This window comes from Narcine bancroftii, chromosome 10 (assembly GCF_036971445.1).
Source record: "Narcine bancroftii isolate sNarBan1 chromosome 10, sNarBan1.hap1, whole genome shotgun sequence".
Classification (NCBI taxonomy): Eukaryota; Metazoa; Chordata; class Chondrichthyes; order Torpediniformes; family Narcinidae; genus Narcine; species Narcine bancroftii.
Window position 1 is genome coordinate 85837702 of NC_091478.1, and position 18961 is coordinate 85856662.

At 43.0% G+C, this 18961-nt stretch overlaps 1 protein-coding gene across 1 annotated transcript in view; it reads left to right on the forward strand.

Annotated features, from left to right (window-relative positions):
- The first annotated feature begins 1415 nt into the window (after nucleotides 1–1415).
- LOC138744861 (plasmanylethanolamine desaturase 1) overlaps nucleotides 1416–18961 on the forward strand; it is a 152122-nt gene continuing 134576 nt past the window's right edge. The window contains exon 1 of the mRNA XM_069901644.1: nucleotides 1416–1758. Within this exon, the coding sequence (XP_069757745.1) occupies nucleotides 1596–1758 (163 nt within the window). The 5' untranslated portion in view covers nucleotides 1416–1595. The remainder of the gene's footprint in view (nucleotides 1759–18961) is intronic.

Genomic DNA, 18961 nt, shown 5'->3' on the forward strand with positions numbered 1-18961 from the left:
GCTCCTATGGATGCTGTGAGACCTGCTGAGTACCTTCAGCATTTCTGTGGTTTTACTGATCCCTCAATGAGGTCTGTTTTGTGTGCTCATTCCCCCCTCCTGAATTCCTTAGTTTTGCTAATGTAATGCAAGGTCATTGTTGTGACACCACTCAACTAACTGAACGACATCACTCCTGTACGCTTCCTCTTTGATGTCGGTGTTTCTGCTGATGTCTGCACTGGCAGTAGTAAATTTGTACATGGCGTTTAAATTGCACCTCGCCACTCAGTCATGGGTGTAGAACGAATAGAGCAATGGGCTAAGCACACATCCTTGAGGTATGTTTCTGATCCGCAATGACTGTGGGCTTCCGATAAGGAAGTGAAGGGTCCAGTTACAGAGGGAGATGCAGAGGCCCAGGTTTTGAAGCTTGGTGACCAGTACTGAGAATATGATGGGTTTTGAAATCTGAACTGTAATCAATGAAAAGGAGTCTGATGTGCATGTTGTCGTAGTCTAGGTGATCCAGGGCTGAGTGGAGAGCCAGTGAGATTGTATTTGCTGTGGAGTGATTGTGGTGGTAGGCGAATTGCAATGGGACCAGGTCTTTTCGATGTCATGGTCTGTGATAGCTGGCTGTTTCTTCCTTTCCTCCAAATTGCCTCTTTGCTGCTAAGATAGCCTTCTGCAGGTCCTATCTGGATTTCCTGTACACATCTGGATCACCAGTCTTAAACCCCAACCCTCAGCCGGGGGTGGCGAACCCTTGGGGTCTTCACAATATGGGCGTGTGGGCCCACACTCCTCCCCACAGGTCCTGATGAAGTAGGTGACAGCTGTGAACATGCATTCAAGTTCGAGAATGAGACCGTGAATCCGGCCCAGTCCTGCAGGCACTCCTCCGCCTCCCTCCACCATGCCTTGCAGTGCTGCAGTTTCCTCACCCCCTCGAATTTCTGACCATTCTCCAACTCCTGACCACTTCATTGGGCAATCGGGGAGGGTTGTATGGTCAAGGGAGGATGGGATGGGATCTCATCATGCACCTTCACAACTGAGACATCCCTTGCTTGCATCAGACCTTGAGATGAGAAGGTGCCTTTTGTTCTTCGTGAGCTTTCTGGTTGGCCTTCGCACCAGAGCAGCTTGAAACAAGATGAGCAGATCATGTCTGAAAGATTGGCTCGTTTCTCCTTCCACAGATACTGTCTCGCCTGCAGAATGTCCCCAGCGTTACCTGTGGACATGCAATGCTACTGAACCGGCGCTGGACGAGTCTAATCGCGGGGGTAAATGACTGGGCGTATTTCGCTTGTTTGCCAGCTGGGTGCAACTTCTGGCTGCTCGGGCAGGGAGCGGGGTGGGGCGCAGGCAGCCTTTCATTGCACGTACGGGGCTGCGCGTCCTTCCGTGCCGGGAGGCTGGGAAGCAGCTCGCCTCTCGCCCGCTTGCCTGCGGCATCTCCCGGCGTGAGACATCTGCTGGGAGTGACCCCCCTCCTCCTCCTCGCCTCCGCGCGTCTGCTCCAAACCCTGGGCTCCTGGTGACATCTGGGTCCGGGCTCCGGACAGCAGATACCCGGGTGCTCGAGTCTCGCTGCCGGCCTGCGGGAGATGGTGGCTGCCTTGCTGTCGGAGCCGGAGATGGAACAGCGGTCCATGGCCGAGGAGGACCCGAACGGCAACGAGCACGGCGCCGGGGCGAGGAGCAGCACGGTGCCGCGCTGGGGACCGCAGCACGCTGGGGCCAGGGAGCTGGCCCAACTCTACTCGCCGGGTAAGCCGTGCTCAGTGTCACTGGGCGAGCCACGCGTTTCAGTACCACTTGGCTCCTCTCCCTGCCCCGCCACACGAAGCTGGGAAGGCATCAATGACTTCGTTTATAGCATCGAATTAGAGGGCTTCTTGTCTTCTCCATCTCATCCCGATGCCCTGATTTCCCCCTCCAGCCTCAAACTATCTGTCCAACTTTCCCTGAAAAGTTGAACTAGTCTGTCCCTCAACCACTTTCTGCTGGAAGGTGCTTGGACACAAACTGTGCATGGAGTTTAGTGCTCTGATTACCTTTTGACATTGCCATGATTGTAATATTCCTGACAAAAAAAAAAACTGGAAGTGCAGGGGCAGGCAGCTTTTGTGGAGAGAGAGAGAAACGAAGTTGAGGTTGGTGACCATTCCTTTCCTGTTTGAGAATCATGGCATCTGCCTTTCTTTTTGCTTTTCGTTTACTGTCCCAACTTCATCTAGGCACCCAATCGAGGCAAGCTCTCTGGAACATTACCGTGTGGGTGCTGGCAGTTGGGAGGCCCATCTGTCAAATGAGATGCTAAATTGAGGACTCTCAGGTGTGCAAAATGTTCCATGCTTCTTTCTTAAAGAAGAGCAGGGGCGCTTCCCTGAATCCTGGCCAAAAATTACGTTATTATTTCCGCTAACATCACCAACACCCATTGTTATCACACTTTAGATGCTTGATGCACAAAAATTGACTATTTCCTCCAGTGCATTGATAATGACCCTTCAAAAGCACTTTTGATGGAGAATTGCAAGACACGTTATTTTATTGAAAAGGTTAAACAAGTGTCTATGCATTACAAGCAGGTTCTAAATGTAAACACAGCAATTAAAAAAGTTTTAATGTTAGTCTGCAGCTCTGATTTAACTTTGCAATCAAAATTGTGAATAATAATGACCTTGTGGCTTTCAGCAATTTCATCTATATTTGTGGCTGACCAAATTATATAGAAAGGATTTTTTTCGTATCTAGCTTTTTTGATTACTGCATTAAACCCATTGGTACACAGATATATCAAAGAAACAACAATGTCACCTTTGTAAACATTGAGTTATGTATAAAGGTTTCCAATAGAAAGCCAGTTTTGGAAGACTAGTAGTCTTGTCAATATAAATTTCTAACTTGAGTGGATTTTTTTTTACACTGGAAGCTGTATAATGATGAAAACTTATGTGATGTAGGTTAAATGAGAAATAAATATGGCCAGGATTCTGGGGAGCATACCTTGCATTTCCTCAAAAAGGCATAGGATATTTTACAGCACCTGAGGTGACAGGCATTCCTTTGAAAGTTGGACCCTCCACAGGAGTGAGCTCACTCAGTGATGCATGGGAGTGTGTGTGCTCAAGGCTCTGAAGTGGGATTTGAACCTATACAGTTCTTGTTCACCACATTGTGACAGAGTATATAGATATGTTTTTGGGAGATAAATTGGGAAAGATTTGTTAGAGTAGGTCACATACAAACACTTTAAAACAGATCTTATTTGAAATACTGGAGCTCTGCCCCATTGTAATGCGCGTCGAAAGAACCAAAGACTTGTTGATCCAAACCAAGGCTTTTATGAACTAAAAGACTGGAGCATATCACAAGTAGGTCGACCAGTCCAGAATGACCTGGTCTGGCAAGGAGCGATCCTTTAAGACCTGCCAGTAGGTGTGGCTACACTCTCAGCCAATCACAGTCATCCTACACTACCATCTTCTGTACATATGTACATATACACATTGGTGATAGAATCTGTGCTATCACATTTACCCCTTCTTTGAGAACCGACCCCAGGGTGGATGGAGGTTAGGGGCTGTACTGGTCAGGGGGCCTGACCATCTGGCGTGACCACTGTGGCGCCGGGATTGGGGTCGCCAGAGTCGTGTCGCCGACAGGCCTATAGGGTGCGGCCACTGCTTCACTCAATTCCCCAACGGCGTGGTCGACAGTCTGGCCTGAGTTGGTGGGGTGGTGCTGGTCCCTCTATTCAAGCACATGACCTGGGGGAGAAGGAATAGGGGGAGGTTGGGTTAAAGGGACTGCTGCACCTGATCCGGCTTGGGCTAGGTCCCTTACCGAGACTGTGTCCTCCCGTCTGTCCGGGTGCTCAACGAGGGCATAATGTGGGTTTGCATGGAACAGTCACTCGGTCAACCAAGGGGTTGTTCTTAGAGTACCGGACATGGCGTCGTAAGAGGACTGGACCTGAGCCATGCCAGTATGGTCGTACCCGACTCGGATTTCCTCGGGAAAGAGAACATCCTTTCAATGGGGTGGAATTGGTCGTGGTGCATAGGAGGGAGTGGATGGAGTGTAGGGCACTAGTGAGCACATCCTGCCAGCGAAAGGTGGGGAGACCTTTGGACCGGAGGGCAAGCGTAACCGCTTTCCAGACGGTGGCATTCTCTCTCTCGACATGCCCATTACCCCATGGGTTATAGCTGGTGGTCCTGCTTGAAGCAATACCACACTCCAGAAGGTACTGCTGCAGCTCTGCGTTCATAAACGAGGACCCCCTGTCACTGTGGATGTAACTGGGGTACCCGAAGATAGCGAAGATGCAGTGCAGGGCCTCTATAACTGAGGAGGCAGTCATGTCCGAGCAAGGCACAGTGAACGGGAAACAGGAGTACTCGTTGATGGCCGTAAGGATGTAGGTGTTACGGTTGGTTGACGGAAGGGGCCCCTTGAAGTCTACGCTGAGATGCTCAAAGGGGCGGGTGGCTTTGATGACGTGGGTGTTCTCCGGATGGAAGAAGTGAGGCTTGCACTCAGCGCACACTCGGCAGGCTCGGGTCATGGAGCGAATCTCCTCAACCGTGTAGGGCAGGTTGCGAGGTTTGACAAAGTGCGCGAACCTAGTGACCCCTGGATGACAGAGCTCCTCGTGGAGTTTCTGCAGCCTGTCCAGTTGTATGTTGGCGCAAGTCCCCCTGGAGAGTGCATCTGGCGGGTCGTTGAGTTTACCTGGCCGATACAGTATGTCATAATTAAAGGTGGAGAGCTCGATTCTCCACCTGGCGATTTTGTCATTCTTGATCTTACCTCGCTGGGTATTAGTAAACATGAAGGAGACCGCGCGTTGGTCGGTCAGCAGCGTAAAGCGCCTGCCAGTGAGGTAGTGTCTCCAACGACATACTGCTTCGACTATGGCCTGGGCCTCCTTTTCAACAGATCTCATGATCCTGGAGGGTTCTGGAGAAGAAGGCTACTGGCTGGCCAGCCTGGTTCAAAGTGGCTGCCAGTGCAAAGTCAGACGCATCGCTTTCGACTTGGAACGGAATGGGCTCATCAATGACATGCAGTGTTGCAGCAGCGATGTCCGATTTGATGCGGTCGAAGGCCGCTCTGGCTTTGGTTGACGGGGGAAGGAGGTGGTCTTGATGAGTGGCCGTGCCTTGTTGGCATAGTGTGGAACCCATTGGGCATAGTAAGAGAAAAAACCCAGGCAGCGTCTGAGTGCCTTCTGGGTGTTGAGGGGGTCAGGGCAAGTCCATGAGGGGACGCATGTGGTCAGAGTCCGGCATGACCACCCCGTTCTCCACCACTCAACCGAGCCAAGTGGTCCGGAAGACACACTTGTCAAAATTGTAGGTCAAGTTCAGCCGAATCACAGTCTGAAAAATTTCTCAAGGTTGGCATCATGATCCTCCGTGTCATGGCCGCAGATGGTGACATTGTCCAGATACGGGAAAGTAGCAGTCAGCCTGTTCTGGTCCACTATCCGGTCCATTTCCCACTGGAAGACTGCGACGCCATTTGTGACCCCAAAGGGTACCCTGAGGAATTGATACAGCCACCCATTCGCTTCGAAGGCCGTGAAAGGTCGGTCTTCTCGGCGGATCGGGAGCTGATCGTAGGTCGAACGTAAGTCAATGGTGGAAAATACACGGTATTGGGCAATCTGATTCACCATATCTGTGATCCATGGAAGGGGGTACGCATCCAGGAGCGTGAAGCGGTTGATTGTCTGGCTGTAGTCAACCACCATCCGCGGCTTCTCCCCGTTTTTAACAACCACCACCTGGGCCCTCCACGGACTCGAGCTAGGTTCGATAATGCCCTCATCCAGCAGTCTGCGCACCTCGCTTGTGATAAATTTCCTGTGTTCATAACTATATTGCCGGCTTTTGGTGGCCACTGGCTTCCAGCCAGGGGTGAGATTTGTGAAAAGTGCTGGTGGAGCAACTCGGAGGGTGGAGAGACTACAGATGAGGCCCCGGGGCGCGAGAGCGGGTGGGTAGGGCTCCTGCTGGCAGGAAGTTTCTGAGGTGGAGTGGTTACAGACAGAGAGTGGAGCGTGAGGCCCCCCAAAGTGCAGGGAAATGGTTTGAAACTGGCACTGAAAATCCAGTCCCAGAGGAAAGGCATCCTATTCACATCAGAGTGTGGGGTCCAGCCTCGAGAGTACATGTCCATACTTAAGACTGCAGCTCCATCGTCTCTGTCATCCGGATCACGTCCTCTAGGTTTACTCCCCCGTGCTCTAGCAGGCGCTACCTCACCTCATTCGATCGAACCCCGGCCACATAGGCATCCCGAATGAGATCATCTGTGGTCTCCGCAACAGTTCTTTCTGTGCAGCCACAGTCCCTGCCCATTGTCCTTAGTGCCTGAAGATAAGCTCTACAGGACTCACTGGGCTGTTTCCTCCTTGTAGTAAGTTTGTACCGAGCATAGATCCTGTTCACTGGTCGCTCGTAGAGCCCTTTCAGCACCTTCATGGCTGCGGCGTAAGTGGTCGCATCCTGGACACTCTGGTAGACTCTCGGGGACACCCTAGTCATCAATATTAGTAGTCGATGGTTGTCCTCTATCACGGCAGGATCAGAGAGCTGTAAGTATGTTTCGAAGCATCTCACCCAGTGCTTAAAGTCATTTGATGCTGTGGCTGACTGTGGGTCGATGACGAGGCGTTCCAGCGGTAGCATACGCTCCATCCCTTCAAAATGTTTTAGTTAATAAAATTGTAGTGCGCGTCGAAAGAACCAAAGACTTGTTGATCCAAACCAAGGCTTTTATTAACTGAAAGCCTGGAGCATATCACAAGTAGGTCGACCAGTCCAGAATGACCTGGTCTGGCTAGGAGCAATCATTTAAGACCTGCCAGTAGGTGTGGCTACACTCTCAGCCAATCACAGTCATCCTATACTACCATCTGTACATATGTACATATATACATTGGTGATAGAATCTATACTATCACACCCATAATGGGCTCTCAGAGCTTTTGCAAGAGTTTTGAAGAATGCTCAAGAGACTTCACTAATGGATTGTTGTTTACAAAAGGCAACAAGATGAAAGAGCATGTCAGAGCCGGAGCTATCTGGAAGAGAGTTTGCTGTTCTAAGGGGGTCATGTGGTCTTGCAAGCAGAGAGAGTCAAACAGGCTTTCTCTCAGAGAGAGAGAGGGGGGGGCACAAAGATCACTTGTACAGTGTTACAGCTGGCAGAAGTTGCTGGGACTGGAACAGGACAAGCTGACAAGCTTGTGGAAAGCCCATTTGAAAGTTGGCCTGGTCAAAGCCCCTGTGGTTCGTGCAAGAGGAGAGGACTGGCTGTCCAATGTTTCACTTGGGATAAGTGAAACAAAAAGGAACTCTGTGGTGACCTGAAAGAAAGAGGTTATCATCTGGAGAACCCTGAAGGGGCAAGTTTCATCAGCAAGACACGGAAGTGGCTGATGGAAGTACATCAGTTGTGGTTGTCCTGGAATAATAAATCTCTCTCTGAAAGCTGACAAGAACCTTCCTGAGCGGTAAACATTTATCTTTCAACACAAATGTTAAATTCTGTGCACAGTGTAAGAATTTCCTCCAACCAGTGAACTTGGAGGAGTGAGAAGTGAGATTGGACTGTGAACCAAAGAAATTTTTTGAACTTACACGCACATTACATTCACATTTGCTTAGAATTAGAAGGGGGTTAAGTAAATTAATAGTGATAAGTTAAAGTTTGATCCTATTTGCATGTTTAAAGATAATTAAAAGCAACTTTTATTTAACTAACCATTTGTCTTGGTGAATATCTTGCTGCTGGGTTTTGGGGTCCTCTGGGCTCATAACAACATGCTTTATCTTATTCTACTTTCCTTAAGTATAATGATGTGAAATACATTTATTCCAATGGCATTAATTACTTTGAGACAATCTGGCTTCCATTCTTTCAACTTCTCCAGTTTGATCAGTTGTAGGAAGAAGATTAGAGTCTTAATTGTCATAACATTCATCTCTCCTGTTATAGTGGAGAATGTATGGACATCTTAGAGAATTATAATGATTTTAGTGGTTTGCACAACATGTATTTCTGATAAATAACTAATTTGTGGAGCATATTTTAGATAAAAATTGGAGTTACTTTACACCAGTGGTTCCCAACTTTTTCTTTCCACTCACATACCACTTTAAGTATTCCCTATGCCATAGGTGCTCTATGATTAATAAGGAATTGCTAAAGGTGATATGTGGGTGGAAAGAAAAAAGTTTGAAAACCACTGTTTTAATCATACCTAATGGACTTATGATGTGCACAGTTTCATAACTCCAAAGAAAATGGGCCAGTGACAATTTTTCTCAAGCAAAATATTTCAGTAATAATTGGGTCTAGAGCAGTGATCCTCAACCTTCCCTTCCTACTCACATCCCACCTTAAGCAATCCCTTACTAATCACAGAACACTTATGGCATAGGGAATACTTAAAGTGGGATGTGAGTGGGAAGAAAAAGGTTGGGAACCACTGCTTTACACTTTCAAGTCACGACTGCAGCTAAGCTACTTTCCAGAATTGCACCGTGCAGTTCACTGCTAAATTAGACCCTGTTTCTCTCTGTGATATCCTTGCTAGAGCAAATCAACTGTACTGTCATTCTAATTTGACCAAATCTCCAATATGGCACAACAATATGAGATTTGACTTTGATTGTAAATAAGAGTTGCAATCCTTATCTCATTTAAAGATCCTAAAATTACAATAATTTCATTTAGATGCATTGTCAAAATTTAGGGCAAAGACAAATACTACTTTTAATGAATAAATTAGGGTTCTTCATCAGCAAAGAGAATTGTTTTACCTTTTAAATAAGATTAGTTCTGTGTTATTTTAAATATAGTAGGAGATATCATGAACTAATTAGAGGGTGAGTAATTTATAATGAGGACCTGAGATGACAGAGTTCAGGTTTAATCAGCAAAGAAATGGATGATTTCTGCTGGGTGACTATTGGGGCCAATAATTGGCCTCGGCATTCTTTAATTACGGGGAAGAAATCCACCAAAGGTTCTTGTTGATAATTGCAGTTTTCGGACCCATGCTCTTATCTAGATGTCAAGCAAAGAATGGGCCAGTTACGCTGCGAGGCCTCTGCAAAACTTCCCAGTGCTTAGGAAATGTATATGAACGCATAACAAAGGAGGTGGGGGTTGTGGGGTGAGAACTGTGCATTGAGGCTGTCTGAGTAGGTTTTGATGCAATTAACCGAATTTCCCAGTAGCAGTTGTGCAGTCAACATTGAGATGCTTGTTTTAAGGGAAATACAAGCAAAAATTATTTGTGAAATTCACCTGTAGACTCTGAAGATAACAAAACTGAAATCTAGGGATGTGTTAAATCACCCAACGTCTCACCTTTCGTACTTTCTAGCATCAGTCACAGCAATGCTTGCCTCATCCAAATGGCAACTTGTTCATTCATCTCTTCTGATTATCCAGCTAATTCACACAAACCATATTCTCAACTCATTTTCCGTTCCCTATGTAATTCAATTACAATCTACTCTGTTCATCATCTCCAAAAATGCGCCTTTCCAGAGCAAGTAATTTCAGCATTAGAACTTTTATCCATGGTCTCTATTGTACCCTAGGTGTTTTTATGCCTTGAGGCCGAAATTACAAATTAGTCCTTGCAGAAAAATTTGAACTTACCTTTTTATGGAACAGCTCTAAAAGGGTGCTCTTGCGCTGCACCTCGTAACGTCCTCCAGAGCTTATGGAGGAGGGGCGAATGGTGCCATAGCGCTGCCTGTTGCTAAGCAAATGGCCGGCTTCGTTACCCGTAATTCCCCATGCAGCTGGAACCATTCTGGGAAATGCAGAGCAGTTCCAGCTGCGTGGGGGAGGGGGGATAATGGGTGACGAAGACGACCATTGATCATTCTTCCAGCTGCTTCTGCTGCTCTTGCATCCATCGGATTCCCTGGCTCTGCCCCTCCGTCTCCACTCCTTACTCCTGGGCTGTGGGGTTAGAACCTGGGACCCTCTGTTCTCTGGCTTGGTGGGCTCAGTCTCTCCTTCTCCCACCTGGGCCTCCGGCTCCTCGCTGCCCTCCAGCTCCTCGGTCTCGATGGCCTTGGTGAAGGAGCGAGGGGCAGTGGGGGAACAAGAAGAAGACATTTCTGGGTGGCAGGAGGGAGCCCTAACCCCAGCAACAATCACTGTGGGAGCCTTGGTGGTGGCTCCTGGGTTGTAGGCTGATGGTATCATCAGCTCGCCTCTATGTACATTTATGATGTGTGGCTCCACCTCTGACACTAGGTTGAAGAGGGGATTGGATCTGTTCATGGAGCATTTATGATGGGAAGTTCTGTGACGCAAGGGCAGAGAATCTCTGTCTTTACGGTGGCATTTTTTCACTCTATAAAAGGGCCTTCAGTGTGATGGTACCGAAGTTGTACAATATTTCTAATGAACCTGTACCAGGAGTTTAAGGTGGAGGGTATTTTGCCCTCAGTGGCAAGAATTAGGTGTTCACACATTTAAAATAAAACACACCTCTGGCTATTCTCCCAGCCTGAGGCCATTGGAAAGGATTCTTCTTGTTGAGGTGCTCTGTGAAGAAAGTTAGACAAGCACTTCCTGTCATGGATAAATTGGGGTTCTTCAGGAAAGAGAATTAATGGTTTTGCCTTTTGAACACAATTAGGTTGATTTTTAAGGTATAGTTGGAGATGCCACTAACTAATTACAGGATTAGTAATTTATGATTTATTGAGGTACTGAGTTCAGGTTTAATCAGTGATGAATTAGGTAATTTCTGCTGGGTGATGATTGGGACCAATAACATTGGACAATAATTTTTTCTAAAGGTTTGCTTCCTGAAAAAGCATTCGGGATTATGATAGACAATTTCAAGTTGACCACAAAGATAATTTCAGATTTGCTGTTTCGTGTAGGAAGTTGGAGAAACATTTAATTAACTTGAATTTAGCATTTCGTTCAACTGACTTGAAAAGGTTTTACTGCTGATTTTAATTTGTACTCAGCATCTGATGCCTCTTGTGTGTTAGTGTCCAACCAATAGTCAGCCAGCATTGATTCCAGTTGCCCTGATACTGCTTTTCCATGGTCACAATGTCCTGGTGAAACCTTTCACCTTGTTCATCACTGACTGCACCGAGATCAGCACGGGAGGATCAAGGGCGAATGCAGAAAATGAATTTTAAATGACATGTTGCACTTTATGGTTTTCTATGCTTTTAAAAAAAATTTTTTAAATTTTTCGCACGATGAACCATACTGACCAAAATACACACAAACATTTCCCTCTTGAATATACAAAGTGTCATTTTCTCCCCTTTTCCCCCCTCCCTTCCCTCCCTCCTTCACCCCCCTCCCCACCCACTCAACATTCAACATATATGATACATTAAACCCATTAAACAATGTCATCACACAATGAAAATAAACAAGAAATTTGTGTCATCTACTTTTACATACTGGGTCAGTTCATTTCGTCTTCTTCTCCTTCTGTCATTTTAGGGGGTGGAGGTCCACGGTAGGACTTCTCTGTTGTGTTCCATGTACGGTTCCCAAATTTGTTCGAATACTGTGATGTTATTTCTTAAATTATATGTTATTTTTTCCAATGGAATACATTTATTCATTTCTATGTACCATTGCTGTATTCTCAGGCTATCTTCTAATTTCCAGGTTGACATAATACATTTTTTTGCTACAGCTAAGGCTATCATAATAAATCTTTTTTGTGCTCCATCCAAATCAAGTCCAAGTTCTTTACTTCTTATATTACTTAGAAGAAAGATCTTTGGATTTTTTGGTCTGTTGCTTTTTGTGATTTTATTTAATACCTGGTTTAGATCTTCCCAAAACTTTTCCACTTTCTCACATGCCCAAATTGCATGTACTGTTGTTCCCGTTTCCTCCTTTCAGCGAAAACATCTATCTGATACTGTTGGGTCGCATTTATTTAACTTTTGGGGTGTGGTGTATAGCCTGTGTAACCAATTATATTGTATCATGCGTAACCTCGTGTTTATTGTATTTCTCATAGTTCCGGAGCAGAGCTTTTCCCATGTTTCATTCTTTATCTTTATGTTTAGATCTTGTCTCCATTTTTGTTTGGGTTTACAGCTTGTTTCCTCGTTCTCTTTCTCTTGCAGCTTGATGTACATGTTTGTTATAAATCTTTTAATTATCATTGAGTCTGTAATCACATATTCAAAATTGCTTCCCAATTTGTCCTTCAAGTAGGTTTTCAGTTGGTGGTATGCAAACATAGTACCGTGAGTTATCCCATATTTGCACTTCATTTGTTCAAAAGATAATAATTTATTTCCCGAAAAACAATTTTCTATTCTTTTGATCCCTTTTCTCTCCCATTCTCTAAAGAAAATATTATCTATTGTGAAAGGGATTAGTTGATTTTGCGTCAATATTAATTTTTGTATTTGATAATTTGTTTTTTTTTTCCTTTCTACGTGAATCTTCTTCCAAAAGTTGAGCAGATGGTGCAGTACTGGTGAATTCCCATGTTGCACCAGCTTTTCATCCCACTTATATAGTATATGTTCAGGTACCTTCTCCCCTATTTTATCTAGCTCGAATCTGGCCCAATCTGGTTTTTCCCTTGTTTGATAAAAATCTGATAGGTATCTTAATTGTGCTGTTCTATAATAATTCTTAAAGCTTGGTAGCTGTAAACCCCCTTGTTTGTACCATTCTGTTAATTTATCTCGCACTATCCTCGGTTTCCCCCCTTTCCATAAGAATTTCCTTATTATTTTCTTTAGCTCCTTGAAAAATTTCTCTGTTAGGTGAATTGGTAAAGATTGGAATAGGTATTGTATCCTTGGGAAGATATTCATTTCAATGCAATTTACCCTTCCTATCAGTGTTCTAAGTTGTCTTGTAATTTCTTCATTAATGGCTGATAATTTAGTTTGTATAGATGGCCGAGATTATTATCTAGTTGTATACCGAGGTATCGGATTGCTTGTGTTTGCCATCTAAATGGTGATTCTTTCTTAAACTTTGCGAAATCCGCATTATTCATTGGCATTGCTTCACTTTTATTTGCATTGATCTTGTACCCCGATACTTCTCCATTTTCCTTCAATTTCTTATGTAATTCTTTTATTGATATTTCTGGTTCTGTTAAGTATACTATGCCATCATCTGCAAATAGACTGATTTTATATTCCTTCTCTTTTATTTTTATCCCACTTATTTTATTTTCTGTTCTTATCAGTTCTGCCAGTGGTTCTATAGCTAATGCAAACAGTGAGGGAGATAGTGGACATCCCTGCCTAGTTGACCTGCTTAATTTAAATTGGTTTGATATATATCTTTTTACTGACACCTTCGCCAATGGTCCCTTATATAATGCTTTAATCCAATTAATATATTTCTCTGGTAGGTTGAACCTCTGTAGTACTTTGAATACATAATTCCATTCTACTCTGTCAAAGGCTTTCTCTGCATCTAAGGCAACTGCCACTGTTGGCGTCTTGTTTCCTTGTACTGCATGGATTAGTTAATGAACTTACAGATATTGTCCGTTGTTCGTCTTTTCTTAATAAATCCAGTTTGATCTAGTTTTACTATTTTTGGTACATAGTCGGCCAATCTGTTTGCTAATAGTTTAGCTATTATCTTATAATCTGTGTTAAGTAGAGATATTGGTCTATACGATGCTGGTGTTAGTGGATCTTTCCCCGTCTTTGGTATTACTGTCATTATTGCTGTTTTGTATGAATCTGGCATGTTTTGTGTTTCTTCAATCTGGTTCATTACTTCCAGGAGAGGAGGAATTAATAAGTCTTTAAATGTTTTATAGAATTCTATTAGGAGTCCATCCTCTCCCGGCATTTTATTGTTCGGTAGTTCTTTTAATATATCTTGTATTTCCTCTATTTCAAATGATTTTATAAATTTATTTTGCTCCTCTTCTTGCAATTTCAGTAGTTCAGTTTTAGCTAGAAACTCATTTATTTTGTCTTCTTTCTCTTCGTTCTCAGTTCGATATAGTTGCTCGTAGAATTTCTTGAAGTTTTTATTGATCTCCGTGGATTATAATGTAATTTGTTTGTCCTTTTTCCTTGATGCCAATACTGTTCTTTTAGTTTGTTCTGTCTTAAGCTGCCAAGCTAGTATTTTGTGCATTTTTTTCTCCTAGCTCATAATACTTCTGTTTTGTCTTCATTAAGTTCTTCTCCACCTTGTATGTTTGTAGTGTTTCATCTTTTATTTTTTTGTCCGCCAATTCTCTTCTTTTGTTGTATCTTCCCTTATTGCTAATTCTTTTTCTGTACTTGGTATTTCCCTTTCCAGCTGTTCTATTTCCCGATTGTAGTCCTTCTTCATCTTAGTTACATAACTTATTATCTGCCCTCTGATGAACACTTTAATTGCATCCCATAGTATAAATTTATCTTTCACTGATTCCGTATTTATTTCAAATTGCATTTTAATTTGTTGCTCAATGAATTCTCTAAAATCCTGTCGCTCAATGAATTCTCTAAAATCCTGTCTTTAATCTCCATCTATATGTTCTCGGTGGGATGTCCTCCAGCTCTATTGCTAATAACAGGGTGAGTGATCCGATAACAATCTATCTTTATATTCCGTTTATGGTTTTCTATGCTTGAAGCATGTTGTCAATTAGCTGGATGTATATGTAGTTGCCAAGAAAATCTGCATCAGTCGTGACTAAGAATGGCAAGCCCTAAGACCACATTTGCATCATACCTGCAGTAAGTGAAAGCCCAGGCATGCTTGGACTGACCAAAACAGCTTGCTTTGTGGACAATATACTAGTAGACGTAATATGACAGGAAATCACAAAAATAAATTATATCTAAAAAAAACGGTATGTGATCGGAAAAAAATTAAGGTCATTTTCATGATCAACAGCCCAAAATCCATAAAATAAATTCAAAAGTGTTCAGGAAGCAAAATCTTCATTGTCTTGTGTAATTGGGCATTTTCAGTTTGAGAGAAAACCCACCAAAGGTTCTTGCTGTTGATTGCAATTCTGACATGCAAATTGTATTGAGAAGAAAGCCTTAACAAGCCTCCCTGCAGCGGGTATGAAAAATTGATTCCTGGCTAATTTAGTGGGAGCTGATTAGCAATAAAATCTTTTAAAACACTGATGTGGAGGAAAAATTCTGAAATGTTCAGAAAGAGAGATGTTTAAAGAAAACAGAACTTGAGCATTGTTTATAACATCAGTATATGTCCTATAAGAATTTAAAAGTGCATCAACCTCAATTTTGTGAGGTTAGACAACTTCCAGGCATGGGCTCAGCAAGGAATAATTGTTCCACACAAATGCTGGGCACTGCATTTCTAACAGGGGAAAGTCCAACCACCTGCCTTTGACATTCAGTGGCATGTGCATCTACCGCTGTTTTAATCGTACCTAATTGACTCGTTATGTGCACGGTTTCATAACTCCAAAGGAAATGAGTCAATGACAATTTCTCTCAAGCAAAATATTTAAGCAACAACTGAATCTAGAGCAGTGGTTCTCTACCTTTTTTTCCCCGCTAATCCCTTACTAATCACAGAGCACTTATGGCATAGGGATTACTTAAGTTGGTATGTGAAAGTGGAAATAAAATATTTGAAAACCATAGATCTCGATCCTGGATGATACCATTGACCAGAAACTCAATTATACCAGCTACATCACTACGCTAGCATGCAGACACTGGTTAACCTGTGATGAGTGACTTGTGCTGTGATGCTTCAAAGTCTTCCCATGATCTACAAGGCACACGTTAGAAATGTAAGGACCACTTTTGATTTGGTTCGATGAGTACAATTTCAACAACTTTCAGAAAGCTTGATACTATCCAATGCAAAGTATCTCATCATTTGTGCCCTTCAGCCATTTTAAAGATTTTTTTTCTTTTCACTACCCATTCACTGTGGCTGCACTGTGTACCATCTACAAAATGCCTTGCAGTTATTCACTCAGGCACTCTGAAATCTACTTCCAAACCTAAGAATTCTCCATTCGGGTGAGTTGAAACATCACCACTCATGGGTTCAAATCCAACTTGCTAGTCTTTCGTTATCGTTGGGTTTGATTTTGGAACACCAATCAACAGCACTGTGGAAGGACTGTGCTGGCTGCTCACCAAGGGGCATTTTGCTAGCAAGAATAACTGTTGGCCTTGCTAGAAGCTAGATCCCAAAAAGTGAGTAGTTTAAAATGTATAGTCATGGAGAGGGCAGTCTAACAGTGGAAGAAATCGGTCCAACAGTGGTTGAGGAGCCCAGTGTCTGAGCCATGCCGCAGGGCTGTACTTCTCCCTGTTGATGTTACCCAAAATTTGTGAAAAGCTACTGAGATTTGAACTGGTGTATAAGTCACTCCTGCACTTAGTTCAGTTCACTCTGCAGTTCTGTGAATAGCAAGAGTTCACATATATGGAACTCCTATAATCTCAACCTCTGTTTGTATAGATTTTGGCAGACTTGATCCATATCACCTCACTGCAGCAAGCCCTGTTTCATGGATTGTTTCTCACATTATTTATGGGCTAACTTGATGCTTTCCCTAAAACTTCCATTAATTGTTACCCTTATGCTGTTTAGTAACTGAAGAAGCTTTCTCTGAACCCTCTCCCTTTTTAGTTTAAGAATACTAATTCACTGTCAAAGTGACAGTCTTGGCTTGGGCTATTTTCTGCTGCTTCTGGAACAATCTTTTACTGACTCAAACCAATCATTGCCCATGACACTTTAATATCTCCCAGAAGCTCAGCAGTTCACCTCGCAAATACTTGAAGGGACCCATTTACAAAATAACTTTTGAATACTGGGATGTTCTGCCCTGTGACAGTTTCATCTCTGTATCTGTGCACAACTTATAGTTGTTTCAGTCAACAAACTGATGTTAAATATATTGATCTTGTCACCCTCCTTTATGTACAGTAGATACTGTTAAGTATTTCCATTTCCACCTCTCATTCAACTGTGTGTATATTACTCCTTTCACAGTGTTCCCTAAACACACCCATACTACATGGACTATAACCTTTATAAACTGTTGCTTTCTTCAAGGATTCAAACGTATTGTGATGTGACTCCATCCTGTGACACATTGCCACCCTTGGCCATCTGATAGAAAACCTTCCATGGTCTCATGCCTCCTATGACATACACACTCTCGTCATTTGCATAGTTGTGACCTGTTGGTTTCCCACCTTATCCACAAGGCTTGAGGCTTGGCTAAGAGGAAAAACCATGCTATCAGTATCATTTCTGTCAGCTTTTCCCCTGCTTGCATCTTAGAATTGTGTCAGAATGAAACAGCCTAAATTTTAACTGATCTGGTGGCACTGTGACTTGTCCCCTTCATTTTTAGAGTTTCTGTATTGATAGTTTTGCCTGAATTCTCTGATCAGCTTACACAGACACTAAGTGATCCTGCAGTGCACAATCTGAAAAGGGTATGCAAGTTCCTGCCGATGTCTTTGTCGATTAGGCATTTGCCAGTCACTTCCTCTGGTTCCTGGTTGCATTTGTCAAAACTTTTCGCTCTCCAGAATCTTCAGTGGCATTGGACTGAGATGCCCCTTTGAGGGTTTTGACACGTGTTGCCTGTTTGAAGTGTGAGTAGACGCACTGGTTTCCCATTTGTACCACCATCAGCCGCATTCAGATTTCAGATTTATTATCAGAGTACAGGTGGTACAAAAAAAAATGACTCAACATACACATGTAAATCTTGAGATAGGTTCTTTTTTAAATGTTTTTTTACCAAATTGTAGTGATCTGGAGAATCTGATTAGAAAGGGAAGTACAAAGAAGTTTACTTCAGCAATGTATCTTTTACTTCAAATGGTACCGCCAAACGGGGGTTGACAAGTCCAGGCAGAGATGGGCGTCAGACTTAAATGTCTAAACAATGTTGGGATAGTATGACTGACATGATAAAAATAAGATCTAGATTAGTACAATTTAATTTTTTTGCATCAATTGAATCTCACTCCACAGAAATTAAACAAACCTATCAGACTGATGTTTTAGATGGGGTGAGGAGGTAGGAACTTCTTTACATTCAACTTTGTTATGTTCCAAAGTAAGGCTTTTTTTTTGGGTTGATCTTGGAAATTTCTGAGAGCTGATCACAGGAATTACATTTCCACAAAACCAAGAATTATTTTTACTGGGTAACATTACAGGGATAAGACCTAATCTGAAACATCAAACAGTATTTGCTAAAATTGCATTAGCATTAGCTGGAAAATGTATAGCAGTGGCATGGAAATCTGATCCACGTCAAGGTGTGGCATGTTGGAATGCAGAGATACACAATTGTATTCCCCTCGAGAAAATGACCTATAACTTAAGGAATAAGTAAGACATTTTAACAAATTTGGCATCCATATTTACAAATCTCGTGTATAAATCTTTAATTAAGTTTATCCTAATCCTTGAAACCTGTGTTGATCTTCTCCAAAGAAAATTAATTGAATATGAATTTATGATCCGTGGAGAATGTGGCTCTTTTCAGCAGTCCATCTTGCTTTTATTTTTTCTTTCTTTTTCTTGTTTTTCTTTCCAATCTATCCTTTTCTTTGGGGTCTTTTTTTTTGGGTGGGCGGGGGAGTAGGGGTATAACCATCAGGGAGTAAATACTGGATTTACTTTTGTATTTTTTAAATTTGTAATTGACTCCACATTTGGTCAAATTTTTGAATAAATTAATAATAAGAAAGAAACTTACACATGTAAACTCTCGCCACCTTTGATTACCTCCAATGATCTCTGGATCTTACACCTCTGCTTTTCCCTTCCTGAAGTCAAAATCAGCTCCTTGGTTTTTGTGACATTGAGTGTCAGGTTGTTGTTAGTACACCATTCAGCCAAGTTTTCATTCTCCCTGCTGTATGCTATACCATCACCTCTTTTTTTATACAACCCACTATCGTGGTACCTAGGGTGG